The 27,754-nt window shown below is 37.4% G+C and overlaps 3 protein-coding genes across 3 annotated transcripts; all 3 read right to left on the bottom strand.

The window, feature by feature from the left end:
- Nucleotides 1–1,411: 1,411 nt before the first annotated feature.
- LOC112003301 (uncharacterized) lies at nucleotides 1,412–2,041 on the bottom strand. Its single transcript, XM_024035487.1, has one exon. It carries the CDS (start codon nucleotides 2,039–2,041, stop codon nucleotides 1,412–1,414), a length of 630 nt encoding a protein of 209 aa, XP_023891255.1.
- A 2,173-nt stretch (nucleotides 2,042–4,214) lies between these two features.
- On the bottom strand, nucleotides 4,215–5,246 carry LOC112003302 (putative F-box protein At4g17565). Its single transcript, XM_024035488.1, has one exon. The coding sequence runs from the start codon at nucleotides 5,244–5,246 to the stop codon at nucleotides 4,215–4,217; it is 1,032 nt and encodes a 343-aa protein (XP_023891256.1).
- Nucleotides 5,247–6,507: 1,261 nt separating this feature from the next.
- Nucleotides 6,508–25,763, bottom strand: LOC112003307 (protein RST1). Its single transcript, XM_024035492.2, has 25 exons — nucleotides 25,224–25,763; nucleotides 23,171–23,455; nucleotides 22,949–23,032; nucleotides 22,468–22,747; nucleotides 21,687–21,964; nucleotides 21,230–21,413; nucleotides 20,816–21,003; nucleotides 20,589–20,689; nucleotides 19,525–19,600; nucleotides 19,157–19,288; nucleotides 18,992–19,073; nucleotides 15,480–15,552; nucleotides 14,789–14,957; nucleotides 14,468–14,598; nucleotides 13,414–13,505; nucleotides 12,919–13,010; nucleotides 12,630–12,845; nucleotides 12,439–12,516; nucleotides 11,794–11,976; nucleotides 9,844–10,743; nucleotides 9,463–9,744; nucleotides 8,200–8,826; nucleotides 7,897–8,047; nucleotides 7,545–7,663; nucleotides 6,508–7,052 (listed from the first exon to the last, which is right to left on the bottom strand). The coding sequence occupies exons 1-25, from the start codon at nucleotides 25,614–25,616 to the stop codon at nucleotides 6,690–6,692; spliced, it is 5,559 nt and encodes a 1,852-aa protein (XP_023891260.1). The 5' UTR covers nucleotides 25,617–25,763; the 3' UTR covers nucleotides 6,508–6,689.
- Between the last annotated feature and the right edge of the window lie 1,991 nt (nucleotides 25,764–27,754).

Here is a 27,754-nt window from a genome sequence, read left to right as displayed (position 1 = left end):
AAGTGTTCAGATACCACCTTACTTTTCACCACCATATCGTCAACATAGACCTCGATGCTCTTGCCCAGCATCGACTCGAACATTCTCATCATCATCCTTTGATAGGTGGACCCTACGTTCTTCAGACCGAACAGCATTACTTTGTAGTGGTAGTTCCCGACGAGCGTCACAAAGGCTGTCTTCTCCTGATCTTCCAGGGCCAATGGTATCTGATGATAGCCTTGAAAGGCGTCTAGGAAGCTCATCCGAGGATGGCCCATGGTCGCATCAACCAGCTGGTCGATACGAGGTATGGGGAACGGGTCTTTTGGACACGCCTTATTTAGGCCGGTGAAGTCCACGCAGACCCTCCATTTCCCACTTTTCTTCTTGACCACCACAGTGTTAGCCAGTCATTCGGGGTAAAAAACCTCTTTGATAGCCCCGGCACGCTTAAGTTTATTCACCTCTTCCCTGATGGCATCAGCATACTCCCTCGATGGGCGTCGGGGCGGCTTTTTCTTGGGCACTATGGATGGATTGACGTTGAGATGGTGACAAATGAAGGATGGGTCAATCCCTAGGGCGTCACAGGCATCCCATGCAAACACGTCGATATTGCCTCTGAGGAGCTCAACCAGCTCCTTTTGCTCCGAGGGAGGCAACCGAGCCCCGACCCAAAAGAACTTTTCTTGGTCATCGTCAATCACCACTTTCTCCAAGTCCTCACATTTCGTTTCCTCGGCAGCTACATCAGGGTGTGCTACCGGGGTCTTTGATTGCTATAAGCCCTCCTCATTAGTGGCCAAGGGCTGTGCATCGAGCCGATGTGATATGGCAGCCACCATGCATTGCCTCGCCGTAGGCTGGCAACCGCGGATTTCTAGAACCTAATCCCCCGATGGAAATTTCACCTTCTGGTGCAAGGAGGAGGCAACGCCCCCTAAGGTGTGGAGCCAGGGCCTCCCTACGATGCTGTGTAGGGGGAGTATGTGTCCACCACCACAAAGTTCACCTCCACCACTTCTGGGCCAGTCTGTATGGGTAGCCTGATCATGACCTTTGGGATGATGAGTTTCCCATCGAAGCTCATCAGGGGGGAGCTATTCGGTGTCAAGTCTTCCGGTTTTAGCCCCAGCCCCTTGTAGAGGTCTGGGTACATGACCTTGGCCGCACTGCCACCATCCACCATCACTTTTTTCACATCGTAGCCCCCAATTCTGAGGGTAACAACCAGTGCGTCATCGTGGGGCTGGGTGGTCCCAACCTTGTCCTCTTCCAAGAAACTCAAGGCTGGGGGAAAACTCCTCCTGGCCCTCTTCGGCTCTGCCTGGGACTCCTCGGCAGGCTGTTGGGCTACAGACAACACTCACAATGGGCGCGTGCCTGCTCTTCCTGGTGCCGCCAAGATTACATTAATCGTCCCAGCGGGCTACCCCATGGCAGCGTCCCTCCGTGGCTCTTGGTAGGTCTGGCCCTGCTGGCTGCTGGAATGGTGTAGAAGGTGCTTCAGTTTTCCCTCTCGGACTAGCTGGTCCAGGTGGTTCCAGAGGTTCCTGCAGTCCTCCGTGGTATGTCCGTGGTCCTGGTGGTATTGGCAATAGCGATTCTGATTGCGCCTCTCAGGTTCCCCAACCATCTTGTTCGGCCACCTGAAGTATGGTTCGTTCTTTATCTTTTCCAGCACCCTATGTATGGGTTCTCGGAACACGATGCCGACAGCCTGGGTGTTGGTCGCTCCAGATTGCCCACCGAAATCCCTCATCGGGCGGGCGTTGTTGTATCGGTCCGACCTGAAATCCCTCCTCTCCTGAGGGATAACCTTCTCTTCCCCCTTGCCCTGTAGCATATCTTCCTCTACCCGCTTGTATTTATCGATCCGATCCATCAACCGCCGCACGCTGGTGGCGGGCTTACCAGTTGAGGACTTCCTCAGGCCGTGCCCCATTGGTAGTCCGTTCTTGAATGTATTAACGACGACATCGTCGTACTTGCCGTCTAGGTCATTGTAAACCTCCCAATACTTGTCCGAGTAAGCCTTGAGAGTCTCCCCATCACGCATGGATAGGGACAGTAACACGCTCATGGGCTGGGGAGGTTTGCTATTCGTGACAAAATGGGAACCAAAAGCATGGGTCAGCTGCCTGTACGAGTCTATGGAATTCGTCCTTAGGCCGTTGAATCACCTCATTGCCACAGGCCCCAAGCTGGATGGAAAGACTTTGCACATCAGCGCCTCGTTCTTAGAGTGGACGGCCATCCTCTAGTTGAACTGGCTCACATGCTTTACGGGGTCCATTTTGCCATTGTAAACAGTGAAGGTTGGCTGCTGGAACCGTCGAGGGAGCATTGCCTCCTCTATACGACGTGTGAAGGGCGACTTGGAGAGCCGATCTAGTGCCTTGCTCATGGCATCACTCCCTAAGCCCCTGGAAGTTAGGCCGCCACGCTTACGCCTCTGGTAGCGCTCCACCTCATGAGAGAAAGTCTCGCTGGGGGGTGTTCTTGACCTTTGCTTGTATTCGTCATCACTCTCATCGTCAGAGGGCAAGTTAGGGCTGGGTTCGGACCGTCCCCGCCGTGCATGGCGCAGCTTTCTTTTCAAATCATCTATCTCGCGCTACATGGACACCTTGTCATCCTGTCTCTGGGATGCGCGGCTATGGGCCTCTTCTGACCGCGTGGCGTGGCCATTGTCGTGCCTCTGCGGTACGTGCCCACTCCGGCAGGTGTGGCTTCCGCTTGTTGTTGAGGTATGCACGCTTCTCTCTCGAAATCGTCCGTTCTCCTCATTTTGACCGCGCCCAGGGTCGCCATAGTTACCCTGGTGCTGGGATTTAGCCAGTTCAGGTCGATGGGGATTTCCCTGGTGGGGGCTGGACCCTGCCATGCTCAGCTGTTGTCCTTATTAACGCACGAGTTCTCCCCACAGACAACGCCAATTGTAGGGACTGGGGTTCAAGCACTTCTACTGTTGAGAGAGTGGACTCAAGCCCAGCTAAACCTGCAATGAATTTATAGAGAGCGGGTTCAAGAACTAGACCTTAGTGAGGAATGCAACGGCCATGCATGGTTGCATGGGAGTTTGATAACTTAAGCTTTAATTGGAATGCACAATGATGCTCCTCGGACCTGCCCTCCAGAGCTTGGAGTTCTTCTTATTTCTTTGAAGATTGATTACAAGGTTTTCTGAGAGAATACAGATTGCTACAGTACTCCTACATTCATATTTCCCATCCCCTTTTCAAGAGGGACTCCTTACATTATATACATCTCTCTCAGTTGATCTTGGCCTTACATTTGTTGATCAGCTAGGCCACCACTTGAGGGCCTGTCTCATCAGCCGCATTCCCATTCCTCCTGTGGGTTGCAGCACCCAAGACAACACTGTTCAGAAGTCCTATCCTCATTAATGGGCCAGGGTGTTAGTTGAAGGCATTTAATGTGGAGGTGACAGTCCATCCAGGACTTGCTCCTCCACCATGCCTCCATTGCTGGCGCGTGGTGCTCGCTCTCTTCTCTTTGGATGCTCAGGAAGGCTCCCCTTGATGGTGTGTTGCTTATCCACCTCATGGTCTCGGCTTTCCGAGGAAGCAATCGTCCTCGGCACTGTTTCTTGGGCAACTGGGCCTTCTACTCTCGTCCTCAGACCGTTGGTACCTTCTCGGCGTGGGCCTTTGGGCCTGGTATGGAATGGGCCAGGGCTGTCGGCCCCACATTTAGATTTTTACACTCTAATTTCATAATTTATAGTGTAAAATCTAAACACTCCCGAACTTTAAAGGTTAAAATTCAAATTCTATAATGTTAGATTGTAAAATCTAAAAACTCTAAAATTTAAGGTTGTAATTTTTAATTTACTCTTTTTTTTTATTAGGAATTAAATACTAAAATAAATATTAAAAATTAAAATTAGGCCAAAAGGCCCTAAACGGCATCGTTTTGGGCCTAATGATGAAATCCGTCATCAATGAACAATGAAAAAAACAACCAAATACTAATAGAGCACGACTATATTATGTATCGTTAGAGATATAATCATGGGTGTGACCAATTAATTAGCCATACACTAAGTACAAAACAAAAACCATAGTAAGCTAATAATCATTCTATTGTTCTTATTTCTTAATGCAAATTACAAAAAACCCTAAACAAATGAAGTAGTGTCTAATTAAATAATTGAAAGTTCGCATAAGAATCCTAGCTTCAGATTTAGCCAGCAAACTTTACATTCTTCAAGTAATTGTAGGTGTGAACCAAATTGGATCTTCCAGATTAGCCATTCGAGGTGGCAATGATTTAATGCTTCCATCTTTGAGTGAAAAGACAACTTTGCAATCACTAAAGAAGGAGCCACTACAATATATATGATTCCCTTTTAGTCCCGGAGGAGAATTTTGTGATGCAAGAGATAAAGAATAACCATAACCCAAAAACAACACTTGATCATGCAAATCTTTAATCTTAATGTATCGCGCTTGGCTACCATTCACTTCTAACTTGAAAACATCAAATCCAGTTTGTCTGTGTCTACTAGTCACCATCAATAAATCCCCACAAGACTCCACCAAGTATATCGATGTATCTAGGTATGTGCTGAGGCTGAATCTCGCGAAACCTATGCAAAAATCAGACTCTGGCACCAAACTAACACTAAACCTGTCATAATCATATACACTAAAAACACTGAAGCATGCTTGGTTATCATGATTGATATATGTTGCATATAACTTTCCCTTGTAAAATATGATATCGTCGTAATTTATAGAAGTGGAGGTATTTCTCCATATCTTCTCTCCTACTTTGCAAATTGCCAAATTTCCCAGGCAAAAAAGCACTGCAACAAAAGTTTCTGGACCATGCAACATGATGGCTTTCTTGATTTTGCAAACATCTGAGACATATGTAAACTGAAAATGATGTGGGAGTTGAAATTGAACGTTAGATATGGGGTTTAAAAGGTGCAACTCGCGGTCTTTTGTTGTGACCAACCAGCCTTTAGAGCATCCTTTAATGGACTCACGTTGTGGAAACTTGTACATCTTGTAAACCCTTTTATCTGTTAGGCTTAAAAACTCGTATGGTTCTTTATGGTTGCCTCTTTTTGTCATCAACCATGGATGCTCGGGCGCTGGAGGATAAGGTTTTTTGTTGGCTACCAGAAGCCATGACTTGCAAACTAAACCAAATCGAAGTTGATCAGTAAGGTGTAAGTGTTTGTAGACAAGTTGAAGGAGTTCTGAGGGAAGTTCAGACCAGACTGGCATGATTTGGTTTTCACTATCTTTCAATATTCATCTTTTCCATCCTTGACAACCTTCTTTTACCTTAGAAAAAGAGAGATATCCTATTCACTGACATAAATGAAGAGGAAAACTTTTAAGAATATTAGAAATCAACCGATGGAATAGCCAAAAGAGGGCTTAGAAGCTTTGTTTTATAATCACTCTTCATGCTTGTCCGAGTCCAATTCGGTAAGGAAGTGACAAATTAACAAATTTTAAAATATTGTAGAGTCGCATGTTTAAAAGACTTCTTTATAACAAGTAAGACACAAATCAATTCCTTTTTTCTTTTTCTATTTTTAAACTTTAGGGGGAAAAAAAGGAGATATATGATTACGTTCAAGTGATTCTCCAAAAAAAATTTCACGTTTAGGTGATTTAAGAATGAGATTAATTTTTGTATTTTCATTGAAACAAAAACACATCCAAAAAAAAAAAAAAAACCCCAAAACCAACTACTAGTCTTCAACAAGAAGTCTAGAAGGACTAAAAGCTTCCTACCTTTAGATCCCCAATTCACTCCATCACCTGGCCAACTCTTTAAATAAATAAATAAAAAACGCTCGATCACCTAAAGCTTCCTCTTAATTATTAAATTGAGAAAAAACTGAATTTTAATTTGAAAACCCTATATTCAATTTCATTGATATTAGGCAGACTCCATCACTAAATCCCCATCACCACAAAAACTACTTGAAATATATCCTTACGCACAAGATACATGATAATCATGCCCAAGATGAGGAAATAATGCTCATTGATTAAGAAAAATAATAATAATTCGAGGACAAAATCTAAGTGGAACTTTTACAAAACAGTCTGTCTTCTGTCATCGATGTTTTTGTCTTGAATCTTGATGAGCTAGAGATGTCAGAGTCAAAGTCTAATTGACTTTTACTCTCTCTCTCTCTCTCTCTCTCTCTCTCTCTCTCTCTATAATTCTAGGTGGTTTCCATTATTTTTTTAATTTAAAGTTTAGGTTTTATATATTGTTGAATACCAGACTTTGTAGCATTACTCATTCAACAATACACTTTTTCTCATTTTTCCTGAGCGCAAACCAAACCTAAGCTAACCTACTACTTCGAGGCCATGAATGTAGCTTTAATTTGTCATCCAATGAATCCGAACAGGACTTGTTCATGACTTTTTGAATAGTTACAATGTAAAGATCATTATGGTCCAATTCCAAACTCAGGCAGACCTATTAAAAGAGAATGGAGGAAGATAAGGCTGTCCGATCGTCCTATGAATTATATGCAGGATTTTTCATTATCATTATCTGAAATTTACAATGCTGGAAGTTAAAAAGAATTTACATGCAAATTTAGCAGACCTCAATTGACCGTCTCATGAGAAAACCATAAATTGTCTTATAGATTTTCATACTATCCATCTGAATGCCATTGCAGAGACAAGTGCTTTTTAGTTGACAACCATGTTTGCAAGCTTCAGCTGCTTCTCTAGAGGCAAATGATCTTTCAAAGATACACAGGCACGATGCAACACACACAATAGGAAAGCAACCATATCATTCTCACTTTCATCAATAGGTTGAATGCCTGGTGTATCATCGCTGCTTAGGTTTTGAGTAGCCCAATTGTAAATGCGTTCCGTTGATACCCAAAGAGAAGAAACAATGGATTCTGCTACAACTTCCCAACTAGGGTCTGACATAAGAGAAGTCAAGGTAACTGGTAGATCACTCAACACGGTAAGACGGTCCAGAATTAGAAGAGGCATATATTTGCAGCTGATACCGCATAGCAGACCAAGAAACTGCAGTGCCTGGATTCAGTAAAAAGAAAGGGCAAAAAGAAATGTAAGTTGGCAATAAAAAATTATCCCCTTCAATATTTCATTTAATCCCCTGTTCTGGCAAGCCACTACACTGTCCAGAAGAACATGCAAATCACTTCACCAGCTGAGAGGAATCCTAAAATACACTAGCCCTTCACCAAAATGACTTTAACATACACTGTGACACTGCCATTGAACTGAATGTCAAACAAAATGGTTTCTTATATAGCAGGCCCTACCAACAAAATTATGTGGAATCTTCGTCCACAAAGATTTTTTTTTTTCTTCTTCTTCTTCTTTTATTTTATTTTTTTTTTATTTTTTTTTTAATTTTCGGCCTACTAACATAGGTCAGCAATAACATGGATTTTTGTCTTCCATTCCCATAAAGGGTGGATTATACCTGTTTTTATAATGGTCCCATATATAATTCTTATACTAATCATTCAACATTAAAGTAATTTCATGCCTAGTCCCTACCGTGGAAGGATAACTTGATATACAGCTAATTTCCAATGCATCGACAACCCACTGTCTTCTAACACTTCCCTCTGCATGTTGTAGAGTTGCTACAACTTCAATGAGCACATCCCAGATACCTACAAATAAAAAAGTTTATATGTCAGAAGGTTTAGATGCTTTGAAGTAAAAGCACTGCACAGTACTACTCATTCTTTTTTTTTATTTTATAGGTAACGTAAAATATTATTAAAAATTATAGCCAATCTCTGTTTAGCATTGTGGCAAAATACTATCGTTCTAAAAAATTTAATTTTACTGACTCATACATATCTACCCAAACTTTTTTTATTGTCTGTGTATAGAAACTAACCACGTGGTTCGGAGTTCAGTATGTAAGCTTTGAGTCTTCCCAGCTCAGTCAATGGGAGGGAACCAATCCTGACTAGCTTGGCTTTCACTTGGATCTTTTTTACTACATCAATAAACTGACCAGCTCCATGGACTAGGTCTTCCTGTGAAACCTGAGGGGTGCATAAGGAAATTAAAGGTATAGAGCATATAGTGTAGTCGAAGGTTCTCATGCCATATGTGTATCTTGATAAAATTCAATGTAAATGAATATTTATTCACAAGCTAATTGTGTCAATCACGAGGACAAGAATTTAAGGTATACCTGCAAAAAATCCAATAACCAACCCCGCCGAGCCTTTCCTAAGCATTTAATAGCCTCAGACCACTCCTCTACAAAACTTAGCTGATCCACTTCCATGACAGAGACAGATTGCATTGGTAACAAAGAAAATAGCACCTCCATGCACTTCTCAATGTGGTATATGTAGTCTACAGAGTCGAGAGAAGCTTCATCTAGGCACTGATACAGACCTTTCCAGCATGAAATTCGTAATATTGAAGTAACTGAAGACAAGTAGTGAGTTATGTCATTGAGCAGTTTCTCAATCCTGGAACCTGAGAATACTTTTATCAGGTCTGCCAGATGAATGAGCAGACATGTTTGTAAATTCAGCTCAAGTGTCTTAAATCTGGACAGGTCAGAGAGCTCATCAAGGAAAGTAAGGAGTGGGTCAAATTGGTTTGCATGAGATATAGAAAACTGCACACATTCCTCCCTGAGGATTCCTTTCTTGAGAGCTGAATCTGGTGGCAATAACTCTGCAACTTGATCCTCGTATCTCATGCAGCGTCTTATGATTGCACCCCAATCCAAGACTGGCAACCTAGAAGCACGTGAAAGGCACCTTAACACAGTGGCTACCGTGCCAACATGTGCAATGATACCTTTCTGAACTTAAGAAAGTTAAGAAATTAGAAATTTTGACCAGAAATATGCGTGCGTGTGTTTGTGCGTGTGTGAGAGAGAGAGGGAAACTCAAGGATTGGTTTATAACACATACTACCGTGTAGAACACATTGTTGGGAAGGAAATCAGTAGTCCCTCTGAAATCAACCTAATTAATGCAGATGACCATTTTATATATATATATATATATTCGAACATGTCATACTTGATCGCTCAACCTTTTTCGCAAGACTCATTTCTTTCATGTAAGTAAATATACTATGCAACATAAATGAGCTTGGCATCCTATGGGGGGAGGGGGGAACCAAAAGATTTTGCATGAACATACACTATATACTTTATGTCCACCACCCAACAACTGAATTACCAAAGAGATTATATCAACATAAATCAAGATAAATGAGAAAAAAAAATGTAATAATCATAACAAGGATGATACAAAGATGGCACTATTGATAAGCATACTGTATAAAAACGTATCTTATTTTCAGAGAAAGTACCTGAGAAAAGAAATAAGCTATGGAATAACATCAATGCATTGTCTAGACACACAAGTTAGCCCAAAAAAAAAAAAATCAATTCATTATGAAGCCACAGAACTCATAGTAACAGACCTACCTCAGAAACACTCAGATGCATTAACCACAAACAAAGCCTCATAATTACACTGTCATCAGGAAAGCTATGAGAGACAGATTTTGAACCAGCTATATCATCACTGTCAAGGACTTCCTTGGACCATATATGATGTCGAAGAAATGAAACTGCCCATGCTGCATATTGTTGCAGCTGATGCTCATCGGAATTCTGTGCAACCAGAAATATATCTTGCATCAATGATGTCAAATCTGGCTGACAAACAGGACTTGAAAGTAGAGGACCCCTGAGATAGCGAGATTCCTGTTCAGAAAACAAAGAATATTTAATTGTATATACACATGCAAATAGGAAAAAGGAAATCAGAGACAAAAGGACCTAATAAGAACAGCAAAAAAGTACCTTTTGCTCATAACCAGTCTGCATTGAAGAGGTTAGATGATTTATATGAACCAAAATCCCAGCACTGGCTCCCATAGCATTAACAACCCCAAGCATCCCACCCAAATGAATGAGAGGAGGGTAAGGATCAGAATAACATTTTCTAAACAATTCTAGTAAACCTTTGACACATTCAACTTCAATAGAATGCACCCCTTCATTCAAAATGCAGGCAAGAAGGCTTCCAGCTCCAATGCATGATGCCATTAACAAACTCTGATGAAAGCTGCCAGATTTTTTAACAGAAACTAATTCAGAAATGAGCTCCATATAGCCATTCAATAGATGATCTAGCTCATTATCATCCATCAATTCTACTCTCTGGCAGAATGTCACTACAATGGGAAGTGCAAGACAGGATCCTACAGACATAAGAATCTCAGCTCCTTCACTGCAAGAACCATAATTTTGAACTAACGAATTGACATGTGGAATCCATGATAGGATTAAGCCTTTTATCTTGAGCACAGCATCATGTGCCCCAGCTCGGTATATTGCACCAACAGAGCTTGCCAAACCAAGAACAAGTCCTGCAACACCCCAGATATCTTCCTCCAAGTCATCACTGTTCTCACATGGCAGGTTAGCCGTTCTAATACTATCAAGATCATACGTGTCTGGCGTGAAATATGCAGAAAGACTTTCCACAATATCAGATGAAGATTGAGTAAGCTGACATATCATCAGAGATAAGGCCCTCACGATCTTTCCAAGCAAGTGCTCTTCCTGAATCTTGCTAGTTTCTTTGTCCAAGTCAGAGTTATCAGCAACTTCAACCCTGGTAAGAAGATCTTGGCATGAAAATCCCAAGCCAACCCCACAGGCTCCTTTGACAAGGGTGCTTTTGCTACCACATAAAACCTGAAAGCAAGCAGATAAATCAGGAAACCATTTTTAATGCATATTGAGTAGGTACAAAATTAATGGTGTTCCATGTTCAAATTTCATACATGCATACATATATAGATAAGGCTGTACCCCATGCACAAAGCACCCACTTCTGTTAGGTCTAGGAGTGATAATTGGTAGGCAACCTTACCCTCCCCCCCCCCCCCCCCCCCCCCCCCCCCCCTCACTCTCTCTCTCTCTCTCTTTGTGTTGAAGAGGCAGCATGTTTGTGTGTGTGTGTAGGTCAACTTCTTCTTCAATGAGTTCTAACTCTCATGAAATCTCCTATTCTCGTAAGAACAAGATGAAGCCATTTAGGGACATGTCTGACATAAGGGGAAAAACTAAACCTTGACCATAATTTAAGGGCAAAAATAAAACCTTAAAACTATATTCCTTTCATCCTAGAATTGCAGTCTAGGTTCAAATTTTGCCCTTAAAACATATATTACATAAGACACACTGGCAAAAAACTTAATGAAAGTGGAAGGAAGTGAGGGACATATAAATTTTGAAGGACAAATAAAACTATATTTCAGGGACAAAAATAGTGTTTTTACCTAAAATTAAAAAGAGCAGGTCCTTCACCAGAGTGATGCGAGTACATTTAACCGTTTAAGTTAAGAAGAGGGAACATTAAGTAAATTGCATAAGAAAATATAAATTAACAGTATCTGGGAATTCCTCCTTAAGGATTTAAGGCAATAAGTAGGCATCTAATTGAAACCAAATGGTGAGACAAAGTGAAAAATGATACCAAAATTAACTAAAATGTCCAACACATGTAACATAAGATCATAACTACTTGCTTATCATAAGTAAAAATATGACAAATAATTTTGCTCTATACAAGGCACCTGGAGGGTCTTTAACCCATGACCTCACCCTCCATCTTACTCTTCTTACCAGGGGAGAATGTGTCATTTGAGTTAAGAGGCCATATAAATATTTGAAATATGCTACACTATTTAACTAAAAGTTAAAAAATAAATCCAAAACAGTCAAAACCAGAACTGTGCCCACCTCAACAAGTCCCGTGATATTCTCATATTTCTGCTTATGATCGGTTACATGTAGGCAACTTGAGATCAATCCAAGGGAAATTGCAGCCGACCATTGGCGGTGTTCATGTTCATGCTGCAACAACCAATTAAGCAGGAACTTTGAAGCTGTTGATTTAACAGTGTGGGCAGATGGAGGCAAGACCTGACAAAAGCAATCAAAGCCAAAGCATTCTATTGAGCAAAGAATGAAAATCAAGAAATCAATTTCCTAATGGAATGATGCTACTGATAAAGAAAGTTCACTCCAAAATCATTGACTGCATAGAAGACCCTTGAGAGGATCAATTGGAAAAGCAGGTTTCTGCCTAGCCTGCCAATTACTTGTTTCCAAAAATGTTAAAATTGTAAGGATGACGTATGCTAAGATACTTTGAAAAAGTGGGAAATGCCAACTGACACATCTATACTGCAAAAATGACCACAATTGAGACCTATGAGGCAGGTTTATTCCCACAATAAAGATAATAATACCAGATGTTATAAATAAGATAGAAATATCTAACAACGGTTCCATTGATCTCATGTATTTTTCCGTTCACCGTTAACTAAAAATATGCACAGATTATGAATTCTAGAGAACTTTACAATCACACAAAACTCTTACCAAACAAAGTGCACCAATGGCTAGTGCAACATTTTCCGAAGATCTAGGGATAGCTTCTTCTGCTCTTCGTATCATACTCTGCATGATAAAATTAAAAAGGAATTACAATACCAAATAATCTCTTTGAAATTGGTGCAGCCAAATACCAGAGTGTGAAAGGAGTATTATGAAAGCCAAAGGTGATAGACAACCTTTAGAATATCATTAGCAGCTTTGGAAGATTTGTCCAGGATGATGGTTGGTGATTTAGCATCAAAATACAAGATATCAGCTCTTATCCAACGTCGCATGAAGGGTTTCCATGACTGCAGTGCAAGAAGTGCAACAAAAATATTTCTTGAGAGCTGGAGGGATGCCGCTATTTCCACCATTGCATTCTCATATTCAGCATGTGGATCTCGTAATCCCTGTACACTACATAATGTCAGAGTAAATCCTACAGGGGTAAAAAGAAGATCTTGTCGATTATGATTATCTTACTCTTGAAGCCCCTTGGTTGCTCACATCTTTAGGAGTAAATGAAAGACATAAAAGAGCTGCACCAGGTAAATCTCTAGCCTTACTTCTTTGCCCTGCGAATGTAACTCTTAGAAGGTCAGAACAAAAACCTGGGGGAAAAAGAGAGAGGAGGATATGCTGTCACAGAAAATAAAGGAAATTCATTCGGTAAAAAAATTTTGACTAATTATCATCAATAAAATCTACCATTATCACTCTACTAAAGAACTATCTTTTGCAACGTGTCACTTTATACCCATACCTTTCTCTTATTTTTCAAAAGTACATGTAATAATAGTTGAACAATTTGGATAGTTTGGTATGCCGCACAGGTGGGAGTAGTTAAACAATTTCTCACAATTTGGTAGAAAGAATTATCATTCAGACCTTTTTTTTTAGTCAACAAGCAGGAAAAAAAAGTAACTCGCAATTTTTTAGGTCATAAGCAACACTATATGGACACTAAGCTCATGATACCTGAAGAGAAGACAACCTGAGGAAATACATCCAGAAGCTTCTCAATCTTACTTACTACAACTCTTTTCTCCTTGACCAGTCTTCGCCGATTGCTGAAGCATATTGACAAAAGCTAATTGGTATCATATACATATCATGTACAAAAAGATCATAAGGGCGTATCAAAAGTGCTCATAAATCGTAGTACATAGATGCATATCATAGAATCCCATGTATCATACAATACATAGACATGAGGATTTAAAATGAGTTTTTTGTTAAAAAATTTTCTTTTATTTGAGTCTTGTTAAACTTGTTTTTAACACAAAATTATTGAGTTACTTAATTGAGCCCAATGAAATAACATGTCCATGAATTTTTATTATATTTTCTCCCCTCTTTTTCTACAAAATTTGGACTACACAACACTTCACCTTCATATTTGCAAATTTCTTTTCTATACCATGAATAAGGTATTAAATGACTACAGTTATTTTCTTTTTTTGTTATTATTTTTTTAATTCTAAGAAGCTAGAATCCCAAGAAGAAATAGAGGAAATTATTAAAATAAAAGAACTAGAAAAGATAGTAAATGTTGATGATGATGAAAAAAATGTTAATGAATAAATAATTTTGCAAGATAATGAACATGATGATAACATTGACTTAGATGTAATTGATTTCGCAAGATGATGAATATGATGAAAAGAAATTATTATTTGGGCTCATTTGTCATGTATAATCACTTTTGAGTTTAATCAATTTGAATGTGTATTTTATCAACATATGTTAATTTGATTTATTTAGTTAGCTTTGTTAAATTTTATTACATAAAGTGATGATTAAATTAATCATTAGTTGAATATATTATGAATTTATAATGAAATAACTTTTATATACATATATTTATAATTTTTTTTATAAATTTTATTAGGTGTTTATGTATCTTACAATACATGATACGATACAATAGAAGATATAGAAAAATCTAAATCAATTAACGTTTTGACAACTATGATCATGTATCTACAGCATGTGAAGTGGTAAAAAAGTTAAAAGCAAATTCATGCTTTACATGTGCTCATATGTTAAGATCTTGACTTGAAATTCTTCCATGGCCTTGAGTACATTAGGGTTTGACTCAGAAAAAAGCAATTCTGTGCTCCTTTTCTTGAAATCTGGAGTATTTTTTTCAATATGTGATACCTGGGCAAATATTATTTAAAAGAATAATTAGGACAACTACATCAAAAAGAAAGTAATTAAATGGCAAGAAATCAGACAATGTCTCCAGCCAAAAAAATAATAATAATGCAGGATTTATTATAGTCCACCAATTAGACGCATAAAGTAATGAAAATTGGGGGAAGATTACTGCACCATTTTTAGATGTTACCTCATATTGGGTCAATGCCTCAAAAGCCGAAGTCCTTGCTATTGCCCATTGTAACCCATGACTAGGGTGGACAGAGGTAACAATGCCCCACAAAATCTGCAAAACATTCTCTGAAGCTTCTGGGTATGCTTCGGCGTCCATTGCACCCCACCTTAGCAGAAGGCAAATGCTGCCAAGAAGCAAAAATTAAGAGGCACTTAAGTATCCCTGGATTGAAAGACATGAAAACAAAATTTGATATGAAATATCAGAACAATTGAACAAATGCTGTATTGAAGAAGCAACTCTCATGTTAAATAAAAATGCCAAAAAGAATGTTGCCGAAAGCCACAGATAACTGACCAACAGAAAGGCTAAAAGTAATCAACTTTAATAATTCCAGTGAGCAGAGGTGTAAGGAGACATGTCCCTAAAATTACTTGGAGGATTTCCAGCAACATTCAGCATGTTATCATATCACTCCATGACCCAAGCTATTTTCTTCTAATTTATTTTATTTTTCCAGGAAGACGTCACCTACTATTAATGATAGTTGTTAGTTACCATAGGTTGTGAATGGCAAGGGATTCCACAATAAATTGAATCCAACCTGACCCAACTTTCTAGAAATTTTTCCAGCATTAATAAGGTATCAGTATCAGTTGAACAGATAAATAATCCAAAATAGAGGATCATACTCAGAAATACTTACCTGTGTGCAAGAATTGGGTCAGCAGAGTAATCCAACACATGCTTTGCAATGACATCCCAGGCGGTATAAAAATCTGCACAGAAAATTTATTGAATATACTTTCAAAATGCTTCAAATATGTGAAATAAGCTAGTAAAAATTCATGAGTGACAGACAATATTAGAATATAAATTTCTTAGAATCAATTACAACATTAGCATTGAGAAAAGTCAACATATCCTTAAACAATGATACTGTCTTTCCCAAATAACTTTACTTTTTTTTTTTTTTTTTTTTTGAAGTATCACTTCAGGTCGCACAGATATTGTCAAGAGTTATTATCAAAGGCACTTGAACAGATCTGGCTCTTAGGCTGTTGCCTAGGGTCCCCTATTATTAAAAGACCCCCAAAAGTTAGGTTAATAATTAGTTTTACTTGAAAAAAATAATTTTAAAAAAAAAAACCTAGATGGGTTGTGTGCTCTCTTCCCCACTCCAATATGGGGCCCAAAATTGCATGCCAATAGAATTCCAGCTGAATTGAAACTATAAAATGTTTGTGCCAAATCATCATTGATGACCAATTTTCCATAACAACTCAAGGTTTCAATTTTTGTAACCAAGTATCCCACCCAGTACACAGTAGATTGTCAACTTTAGTCACCCAATCGCCCATATGGCCAGACACCAAACAATCTTTTTGCTCTTATCACCAAAATCAAAACCAGAAATTAGATTTTAGCTTTCCTTCATCAAAATTAGAACAAATGATTCACCTTACCCCCCCAAAGTAAATTAAAACCCTTTTCTACAATTAAATAAATTTTCTTTTTCTTTTTTGTTGAATTTTACGTTGAACCATAATATTTGGTTTTCATATAAATTAACCTAGGTGTTGCCAATATTAATTCATACAGATGTATGTTAAATCCCAAATAACTTCACTTTTTTTTTTTTTTTTTTTTTTGAAGTATCGCTTCAGGTCGCACAGATATTGTCAAGAGTTATTATCAAAGGCACTTGAACAGGTCTGGCTCTTAGGCTGTTGCCTAGGGTCCCCTATTATTAAAAGACCCCCAAAAGTTAGGTTAATAATTAGTTTTACTTGAAAAAAATAATTTAAAAAAAAAAAACCTAGATGGGTTGTGTGCTCTCTTCCCCACTCCAATATGGGGCCCAAAATTGCATGCTGATAGAATTCCAGCTGAATTGAAACTATAAAATGTTTGTGCCAAATCATCACTGATGACCAATTTTCCATAACTCAAGGTTTCAATTTTTGTAACCAAGTATCCCACCCAGTACACAGTAGATTGTCAACTTTAGTCACCCAATCGCCCATATGGCCAGACACCAAACAATCTTTTTGCTCTTATCACCAAAATCAAAACCAGAAATTAGATTTTAGCTTTCCTTCATCAAAATTAGAACAAATGATTCACCTTACCCCCCAAAGTAAATTAAAACCCTTTTCTACAATTAAATAAATTTTCTTTTTCTTTTTTGTTGAATTTTACGTTGAACCATAATATTTGGTTTTCATATAAATTAACCTAGGTGTTGCCAATATTAATTCATACAGATGTATGTTAAATCCGAATTTGTTCAGGCAGGTTGACAATGTTGGGATATTCTTTGATAAATTAGATTCTATTGTTCTACACTTTAAAATTTAGTTTATTCTTGTCATATTATAGTTTTATATTGTAGATAGTGTTTCTTTTATTTGAAATTTTTTAACAATAATAATAATAATAATAATGCTTAAAACATCAATATTGATATGAAAAATTTAAGAAAAAATGACAGAAATATAGAAAAATTAACTGAATCCCTTTAAAAAGATATTACTAGGGAAAAAATAGAAAATTTATATGAAATCGCATAATTCAACAAGAAATTCATTAAAAAGACTTAGGAAAAAAAAGAGATATTTAGGTTGCGTTTGGGATAAGCTTATATTGGGCAGCTTCTTTTACTATTTAGCTTATTTTTACTACTATTCATGGGTCCCATTGCACTTTTTGGTACTATTTATAAGTTTGACTGTACTATTTCAGCTAACTTTTAACTTTATCTACAATATTTTCAGTAAAAAGTTTTCTATTATAGCTAAATAAGCTATTCTCAAACGGATCCTTATTATTATTGTTTAACGTCGCGAGTTCAATTCTCGCAACAGTCCTATCTCTTTTACCTATCAAAAAAATAAAACAAAGTCTTAGAAAAAAAATGAAATAAAACAAAGGAAAGATAACACGGAAAATAATCAGAATAATGTTCAAAACATAATGTAACAAATATTAATTATATAAAAAGACTAAATTCTTTTCTTCTTTTCTAAATATATGTATCTCTAACAAATTTTTACTAACAATCTTGTTACAGAGGTTATGGCAAAAAGAAGTTTCTCAAAATTAAAATTATAAAAAATAATATATCCTACTTATTATCAATTATGTCACGAGAGCTTTAAGTGGACTAGTCATATTATCAATTGAAAAATAGATAAACCTAAATGCAAAACTTAAGTAATTTTGCATCTCAAAAAACAAGAAAAATGAGTTTTAAACTACACAGGCACACATATATACATATATATGGATTTTTTTTTTTTTTGGGGGGGAGGAGGGTCCTGCTTAAAATTGTTGTTTAGGCCTCAAGCTATTCAAACCAGGCTTGCACTTGAAGTGCTTCTACACTTCATGTAAAGATGCCACAACGTCAATTATGCAATTGTAGAACACCTTATGTCCAACAACACATGCATGCATGTGATGCACAGTTTTACATATTCTGGAGCAAGCATTTGCGCAAGCTACACAAGTTAACATTGGCAGGCACCCTCTTCCAAACAGATTTAGAAACTCTTAAGAAAAGAAAATTTGACCATAATATTGATAATTATGGATGGACAACCACAGCAATTTGTTTATAATGTTTGATTTATAAATGATTCTCTTTAGGATTCCACATAAGCAATCTGTGCAGTGAAGACAACACTCCAACCAACTAGTAGTAGTAGATGAACCAAAATTAGCGTGCGCTAGAGCACTCAGGAGAGTGCCTGCTTGATGCCAAGTAAATCTGGCAATCAAGGATTATAGGACCCCGGTACCTTTCTTTTTTTCCATAGGGTCAAGCTTAGAGTTGAGACAACCATGACGTGTGAACTGCCTTAATGAATTTTTTTCCTTAAGAAAAATTAAGAGAAATTCTAACACCCATATAGTTTACATGAAAATTTTCAAATTAAAAACCAAGTAGCTATTCTATGTCAGATTAATTTTTTAGAACACAAAAAATCATAGTTTATTAGTATATCTTGACCAGTCACAGTAAACATTAGAAAGATCAACTTAGAGAGATCTCACTATATATAAAGTTCTCCATAGTTGCTGAAGGTTGCTGAAGATATGATGAAGTTTTCAGACATTCAGAAATAGGAAGAAACCACATTTTTTAGTTTAAGCTTTTTAAGGAATAAATGGGAAATAGAAAAAATATTTAAGTTTAAACACAATTAAGATTACCAATTACATCAGCTTCACAAAGATGGGCAAGACTTTGAAAACCAATAGCTTGAATTACAGGATCTCGGCTCTCAATGCAAGCCTGTCAATCCGAAGATTAAGAATTGAATTTAGAACTGCATGCATAGGACAAAGTAAAAACAAAACAGCTTGTAAAACCCATACCGAAACAGACAAGATAAGGTCCACACCCCTATCAGGGTTTTTTCTGCAAACATCCTGAACGGAAGCAGCAATACTGATGCAAATATTTCTCTCAGACATGAATTCAGTGAACCCTTTCGGAAGTAGTACACCCTAAATGTTGAGAAGAAACAATGGAGAATTAAAAGAGAACAAATTAGCAATAATAACTAAGAAAATGGCAAGCACACAGCATAAGAGGTAGTGCTCAGGGGATTGGCCTGTCTGCAATCGCCATATTATATGCATTTTGTTCCATACTTAGTTTAACTGCCCTGAATTTTTCTTTTAAAAGAGTAAACGACCATATGCCATCAGGCAACAAAGAAGAAGCACGAGAAAAGTCTTACTTGCAAACTCCCAAAGGCACGGTCATTGACCTCCCAGGTTTGACAAAGCAAACGAGTGGCTGTAGCATATAATGTTCTGTGTATAAAATAAAAACCATTGAAACAGGCTTAAAAAAAATGTAAGCAAACTGTTAATTGTACATGTTATATTCAAATGATAACAAACAACATGAGTGAAACCTAAAGTCCCTAGGTAAGCCCCATGGGAATTTAATATAATCGGCAGTTCAACACATAATGTTGATGAACAGATCAGGTGAAATGAACCACAACAGACAATGATGCCATGAAACAAGAAATTGTCAGACAGCCACACATCCAAAAAGTAAACAAGAAGCCCCTACTGAGCCACACAAGCCAGCCCCCACAGAGCTACACAAGCCAGCTTAAACCTCAAAATTTGATATAGAAGTAGATATTGATCAAAACTCCATATATTGGGTATATTGAGTACAATTCTGGTATATATATAGAATGGAAAAGACAAAGCAACCCATGGTTCCCTAAATGACAAACCCATGTCCTATCATATGAGATTTATGTGTTTTTCATTCTCGTACAAGTGTTTCTGGTGGTATAATAGTAATGTCAGATTACTTTGCCAAATCATGGGACAATCAAGCATGTATGTGTGTCCAGTGCACCCGTGTGCAGGACAACAAGCCTGGTTATGCATTCAAGATTGTATCATTCACCACAAATCAGAGTACAGTCATTCATACAAAGAAGGTATGTAGAACCAGAAAAGAAAACTTTGGGATACTGTAAAAAAATATAAATAAATAAATAAAACAACAAAAAAACAAAACAAAACAAAAGACATGAAGAATGATCCCATTCACTCTTCAAGTTATGGCCTTCCTTAATAATGAAATTTGTAGGGGGAAAAAAATTCAGAAGAATTTATAAGTAATTATAAACATCTAATACGGGGGGTTGCATGAACCCCCTCCATGACATAGCAATAACTGCCACAAAACATGCCATGATAAGGTAAGGCCACTAAAGTAATTACAAGAGAATGAAATGAAAGACTTCGAGGATATTTTGTTCAGAGGACGTACGGTTTGGCATCCTTGTGAAGCATAGGCAGGATAGTTTGGACTATGAGTGGAATCATCATGGAATGCGAAGCAAGTGATGGAAGCACTCCCAAAACTTTTAACTGCAAGAACGGTTGGGAAAGAGGAATATCAAGATATACTGATAGATAACAGAGACAAAAGGCAAAGCTAACATGCCCATCATTAAGTACAAGAGAAACAAACCAGCATATAAAAGGAGAGCTTACCAACATATTATGGCTCATAGTATCATTCATAGTGAATATGTTACTGTAAAATAGAACTGCTAGCAATAAAGGAACTCCCATTCTAGGATCCATAACACCAATAGCAGCCAAAGAATCTAGAGCAGCATTCCCCAGTGACCGATGCATCACCAAAACACCAGCAACAGCACTGAGCAACACAGGCATTTCTACAAGGTACAATAGTGGGGCAATCTAAATTTGATGCAAATGAACCTTTGGCCAGTTTGGATGGAGTGGGAGTAGAGTAGAGTTGGCTAGAAATTCACAATTTCTGGCAATTTTCAGCTAACTTTACTCTACTCCCCCTCCATCCAAACTAGCCATAAGCTTTAAAAAATTATACCAAACCAAACCAATCCCGTTTATTGCATGCTAAGGAACACAACCAATTACCAGTTACAAATAATTCTTGAGATTGAGAGAGAGGCAGGGACGATTTTCGTCTGTCAACGATCCATAAAGAGTATTCCCTTAGTTGAGAAGCCCAAGAATTTGGTAAGTTAAGCATTTCTTTGCCATCAGCTTTACAACTAGAAGCAAAATTTAAAAAGAAGAAACCAGATAATGAAAACTGATCCTGAAAAAACAAAAACAAGAAGAAATTTTATATAGCTGGCAAGACTTGCATATCTATATTATTATATTTCTAATATTGATTGTTAGGCTTCCTCTTGCTATGAGAAGGAGTTATATAAAATTCATTCTGAATGAATATCATGAATTTGAAACAGAGGCCACTTTAAAGCCCTTAAGCACTCTTTTCAACATCTACTTAGCACTAAAACAAATGTAAAAATCAAATAACATTTCAAAGAAATAAACAATCCGGATATAAGATACAAAAAGAAACCTGAAACCATAAATGCTGCAACAGTCTAAAAGCAATAGATCCAGGTGTGCTGAGATATGGAAATCCCCCTTTCATAGCTAGCTCATTTAATCCCCCTTTCATTGCTAGTTCATTCACTGGTGCTACCAACGTTTTCACTAAGAGCTTTTCTAATGTGACAAGCATATCAGTTGCTGCTCCTTTGACACATTTAGAAGGAGAAGACAAAAGGCTGATGACAGGAAATATGAATAAAAGCTCTTCACTCGGACCACAGGCAGCTTTGCCACTATCATATTCTGCAAAGGCAAATAATATAAAAGCAAAAAAAAAAAAAAAAAAAAAAAAAAAAAAAAAAAAAAAAAAAAAAAAAAAAAAAAAAGATGAATTAAAGAATTAGTAACTCATCCAAATAAACAGAGAAACACAATCAGAACAGACCAAGCAATATGTACAGTGAGATCACTGCTTATTAAAAAATATAAATTGATTAAATGGGATCATTCACTATATTCATTATAAAGAAAAACATAAATTATAGGGGAAAGTTCATAATCATTAGCATATGATAGGAACAACGCAATAGACTATAATAGAACGGAAACCAAATGGATTCCCAGCTGCACAAGGCATACAAAAATATTGAGCAAATGTAACGCCCTCTATAAGCGTATGGATATTGTCGATGAGTGTCATGGATTCACATTGACAGAAACCTATAAACTTAAAATACAGATATTACAGTTTTAACAATGTGAATTTTGATTGACAGAATATCTATAAACTCATCAAGTTGACGTACCATTTTCACATTTCCACTTTAAGAGGAAATGGAAAATTTTCAATATAGAAAGTTGTTCATGTTCAAGCTCTGACTCTGTGAGGATAACAAACATGGATAGCACAACAGATGATAATTCAGGTACATATTGCAACCCAAGATCTTTTTGGACAAACAATAACCGCTTTGCCAGTTCCACTATGAGCTCATTCCCACCAGAATGCCTGCGATGACATGTACATAAAGAAAGAATAGTCTCTAACAGTTCGACACCACATAGTTGAGCTTCAGCAATCAACCGCTAACATGGACAGAGAGAAAAAGAAGGGAAAATATTAATAACCAGAAGTTAACCCACAAACAAGGTAGTATGGTACAAACTGCCTAACTATAAACTCAATATAAGTAGACATTCCCATGATAGCAGATTGAAGACAGAACAAACAAGAAGGATTCTTTTAAAAGTCCAAGGGTGCACTGAAGTAAAGCTATAAGAGCATACCAATTTCCTTCCACACAAATTTCTCAATACTACTATATACGCATCCACCACACACTCCACAAAGTACATAAAATTCCTAAAGTCCTGCAAATTATCACAAAGTAAGAACATAATTAGTATAAAGCTACATGGGAAACAATAGACTCCCTACTTAAACTAATCACCTTAACAGAATCAAATGAAGCCGGTATAGACAATACTTTCACTAACATGCATACTTACTTCTGAATTTTTGCACTGAAGAAATTTTATGCATTCCATGAGCAACTTAAAAACTGGCATTGCCTCTAGAGGGAACGAGCAACAAAGAGATGCCATCGATGATATTATATGCCTCGCAAACAAAGACGATGATGAATTCGAAACAGGTATCCTCAAAATAAAATAATTCAAAAATGGTCTCAAGAATTTGCAAACTTCCACCATTCCCAACCGCTTATTCTGTGCCATAAACAATAACACTTGCTGCACAAGCTCAGTCTGAACCTCTGGTCGGCACGAGAGGACCTGCAAATCATTACCCAAAAAACAAAAAAGCAAAAACTACTTTAAGCCTCAAATTCTACAATTATTTGGCCACACTGATCACCAATATTCAAAATTTCCAAAAACTAAGACTGCGCATTGCTGTACCCAACTTGTACTTAAAAGGGTCCATTTGGATGAGCTCATTTCCATTAGCTTATTTTGCTTATTCCTTGGTACAATTTTTAAAAGCCTCATTGTATTCTAGCTTATTCTAGGTACAACTATACTTTTACACAATAAACAAAATAAGAATCGGATAAGACACAATTGACTACCATATACTATTGGCCCTTACAATTTGGGGTTGTTTTTCATTTTGGCCCTTCATATTTGATTTCGTTTTCATTTTGGTCTTGTCGTCCATTTCCATCAGCAATCAGTTGACACTTGCCATTATATGGGCAACGTGCCTTAATGGACAACACTTATATGGCACTTACCAATCAAATTACTATTAGAAATGGATGACATGACCAATATGAAAATGCTCTTAAACATGAATGGCCAAATAAAAATTTAGAAACATAAAGAGCCAAAATGAAAACAACCCCAAACTTAAAAGGCCCAAAGTGTAGTTTAGTCATACACATACAGTTTTTTAGCTTTAGGTTCTGTTTGGAAGGGCTCATTTTCACTTTTTGAGCCTGCATGATCACGTGCAACGCGCGGATTTGCAACTAGTTGAAATAGAATTTTTGTCAGCAGTTACTGTGCTCACAAACAAAAATTCTTCTCAATCGTTTGTTACATCCATTTCTATTCCTAATTGATAACCAAATTCTGTTAGGAGGCTACTTATTTGTATAAAAGCGATGTGCGTGTAGTTTAATTGAATAACAGAGAGAAACACCCTTGAAATTAGAATTTTTCTGAAGATACACAAGAAAAGTTCTTTGAGTGTTACATCTATAGACAGATGAAGTGTGTCTATAGTGTGCTAAATTTATAGACAGTTGAAGTGCAAAAAAACAATTGTCTACAAACCTTGCTTTATTTCATTAAAAAATGTATGGTTTTTTTTTTTTTTTTTGGTTTGTTTTGGGAGAATTTATTTATGATGACTAAATCTACTAACCACTAAAAATTTACAAATTATTGGGTTTATAAAAAATTAATAATTATTGAGTTTCGGTTGTAAATGAGAAGTTTAAACTTAGTATCGGTGCATCCTTTTCCCTTTTAATTTTTTTAATATATTGTGTTATTTTTATTTTTTGAGTTTACTGTTATAATTTTTCAATCATTCCAATTTGAGATCTACAGGTTTGTCCAATAATATTAGGCACTTGCAAACTATTGATTCGGCCAAAAGTTTCATGAGGCGGATAAGTTCAAAAAATAAACAAATCTACACACGAACATATCATTTCAACGCCATTTTGGTGTTTATTTTTTAGAGCTAACCTGAATTCAGGTTTTGATTTTTAAACAATTCCATTTATTTATTTTTTAACCTGAAGTCATACACCAACCGCAAAATGTTACAAGCAATGAATGTGGTTGGTGCTATTTCAAAATTACATCAAATAAATATTTGAATTACTTTTTGTGATCGATGACACATAGCATCACTCTGAACAAAATAAGCTAAAACAAACAGAGCCTAACGACCAACAATTTGCAAATAATCACGAATTTCTGTTATAGAGTAAAAAATAACGGTCCCAAATCCAACGCAATGAGAAATTAAAATTTTATTCTGCGCAACCAAACAGGGACTTAAACTCGTATCATTTCTCTCACTCACCTTAACAAACGGGTGAGTCTCAGTGGAACTGAATCTCCACGCGCCATTGCTCCTCTGGAACTCGAACCGAACGAGGAACCCGATTGCTTTGACGAAGAGGTTGACGAGATTCGGGTCGGATCCTTCGAGCGCGGACTGGAGCTCCAGCAAGGCACGAGAGACGCCGTAGTTGGCTTCGGTGACGAGGCGGCATAGCTCGCGAACCGATTGGTCGACGACGGGCGGAGAAGCCGAGTGGAGGCACTGGGATATGGCGTCTCTGCCGGGTTCGGATTCGGAGTCTAGGTGCTTCGGGGCGGACCGGAGCTTCGAGAAGATTGAGATTACAGCGAATTTTTGCAGCGAAGGTTGGGGCACTTTGGTCCTTTCAAGTAACGGAGCGTAAGAATCCATTGTTAGAGAGAGACAGAGTTACAGTTTGTACTGAGTAGCAGAGAGCGAAAAAGAAGACGAAGATTGGCGGTAACAAAACGACGCCGTATTTGTTTTTTTTGTTTTCTTTGCTAAGTTAGCAGTAGAGTAGAGAGCTCTAGCGGTCTAGCCACAAAGTAGTTGTGTTGAGGTGGCTTGAGACCTTGGTCAAGTCGGATTCGCGCGACCGCAGTTTTAAATTTATTAATTAACTTTTTAAAAGTGAGAGATGGTGGATTTTCTTCAATTTTTTTTTTTTTTTAATCTTGATAATTTTATATTTGGGAGTGAGGGATTTAAATTTTGTTTGTCTTCTTTTTTTTTTTTCTTTTTTTTGAAAATAATAGAATGTGCCAACTAATTAAACTATAAAATTCTTAGCAATTTTCTATTCATTTTATACCAAAATTGTGTTTGGAATATCAACATTCACATCATATCATTTCATATATTATATAATGCGAGTTGAACTTTAAAACCATGGTTGTACGGCTACACCAATTTGCAAAAAATTTTATAGATTTAAAAAAAAAATAACATTGTTATTTGTTTATTGTAGGGTCAGTTTTTGCGGCCCATGCCCAAGGAAGTATGGATTAGGAGCCCACCGAGCCCAAAACAATAAATTTTGTAGAGAATGGGTGAAAGGGCTAGGCTAATAATGAAAATAACAGTATTAAACAGCAACCCCAATGGGAAGATTTGAATTAATGTGTTCTTGGACTAATATGAGTGCTCTGTCCGAAGAGATGCTTTTCATTGATAGTCTAGGGTTACAATTCCTGGAGCTACAATCATCAAATATCTCTCTTTTCCTTTCTTTTTTCCCCCCCCCCTTCTATCAGAGGCACCCTTCCCTTATATAGCATTGCCTTCTTCCATCTCCTCCGTCCACCTGTTTATCATCCAGGCACCCACTTGAGTGTATGTCCCATCACCCCACTTTTAGCCTTATGTGAGTGGCGGTAGCTGAGAATGCACTGTTCAGGGGTCTTATCCACATAAATGCGGCCAGGAAGGTAGGTGCCGTGCATTAAATGTGGTGGTTGAAGTATGCCTCCTTGATATTTCTCTGTTCCCATTATCTTCATGTGTGTCCGAGGTTCCTCTCCCTCTAGACACTTGTCCAACAGATCACTTGAACCTCCCGTGCTCGTGTTGGGCCAAACCTCTTCGGATCCGAGGATGTTGGACTACTCGGGCACATGATTACCTCCTCGGATGGCACACGTGCTCGTCTCAAGGCATTCCCCTTTGATGTGGGCCTGACTGCAGATCACACCTCCTCGGACGAAGAGTGCTCCTCATTCAGGGCCTAGGGCCCAATAAGTTGGGTTGGGTTTTTCTCCCCCCACATTTATATTTTTCAAATTAAAAAATATATATAGAACAACAGATAGCAAGTTTTTTGTTCATATTTGCACTAAGTGGCTGCACCAAATTGCATAAATTTTTATAAATCTTAAAAAAAAAATAGCAATAATATTTGTTTATATTTTTTCTACTAACTATATAAAAAGTGTCAATAGCGTTTCTACCGGGATTTGGTTTATTCAATTCTTGTCTTTTTTAGGGTTTCTGGTTTTGTTGTGAAAAGGCAAAAGTTGTTGTTTTAGTGAGAGTCCAAATTTTGTGAGCAAAAACTCACCATTTCAAGTGACTTGGCTTTTTCTTTTTGGTCTAATAATCACCATTCATGCTGGTATGCTTTGAGCTTGTTTCCATTTTTAATTTTTAAAATATTATATGTGGTGATAGATTATTTTGGTTTTAGGAGTTGTTATACCTACACAATAAATTGTTATAATATTTTTACAATTGTTGAGATATCAGTTTCTTACCGATCAAAATGAAATATAATAAACTATCAAACCGAGACTAACCACAACTGAAAATAAAACTATTATGAAAATATTATGGCATTTTGGTGTTGTTATAGTATTTTTTACAATTACTAAGGTATCAATTGCAAAATAAAATATAATAAAAAATTACCATAACAAGACGTACCACAGCTTCTTCTTTTTTTCTTTTTTTTTTTTGTTTGAGAAAGAAGAATTTTATTGAATGAAATTAAAGAGCGACCAAATCAGCCTAAACAAAAGGTAAAGTGCGATATA

This window comes from Quercus suber, unplaced genomic scaffold (assembly GCF_002906115.3).
Source record: "Quercus suber isolate HL8 unplaced genomic scaffold, Cork oak 2.0 scaffold_22, whole genome shotgun sequence".
Classification (NCBI taxonomy): domain Eukaryota; kingdom Viridiplantae; phylum Streptophyta; class Magnoliopsida; order Fagales; family Fagaceae; genus Quercus; species Quercus suber.
This window is presented reverse-complemented; position numbering and strand designations above follow the sequence as displayed.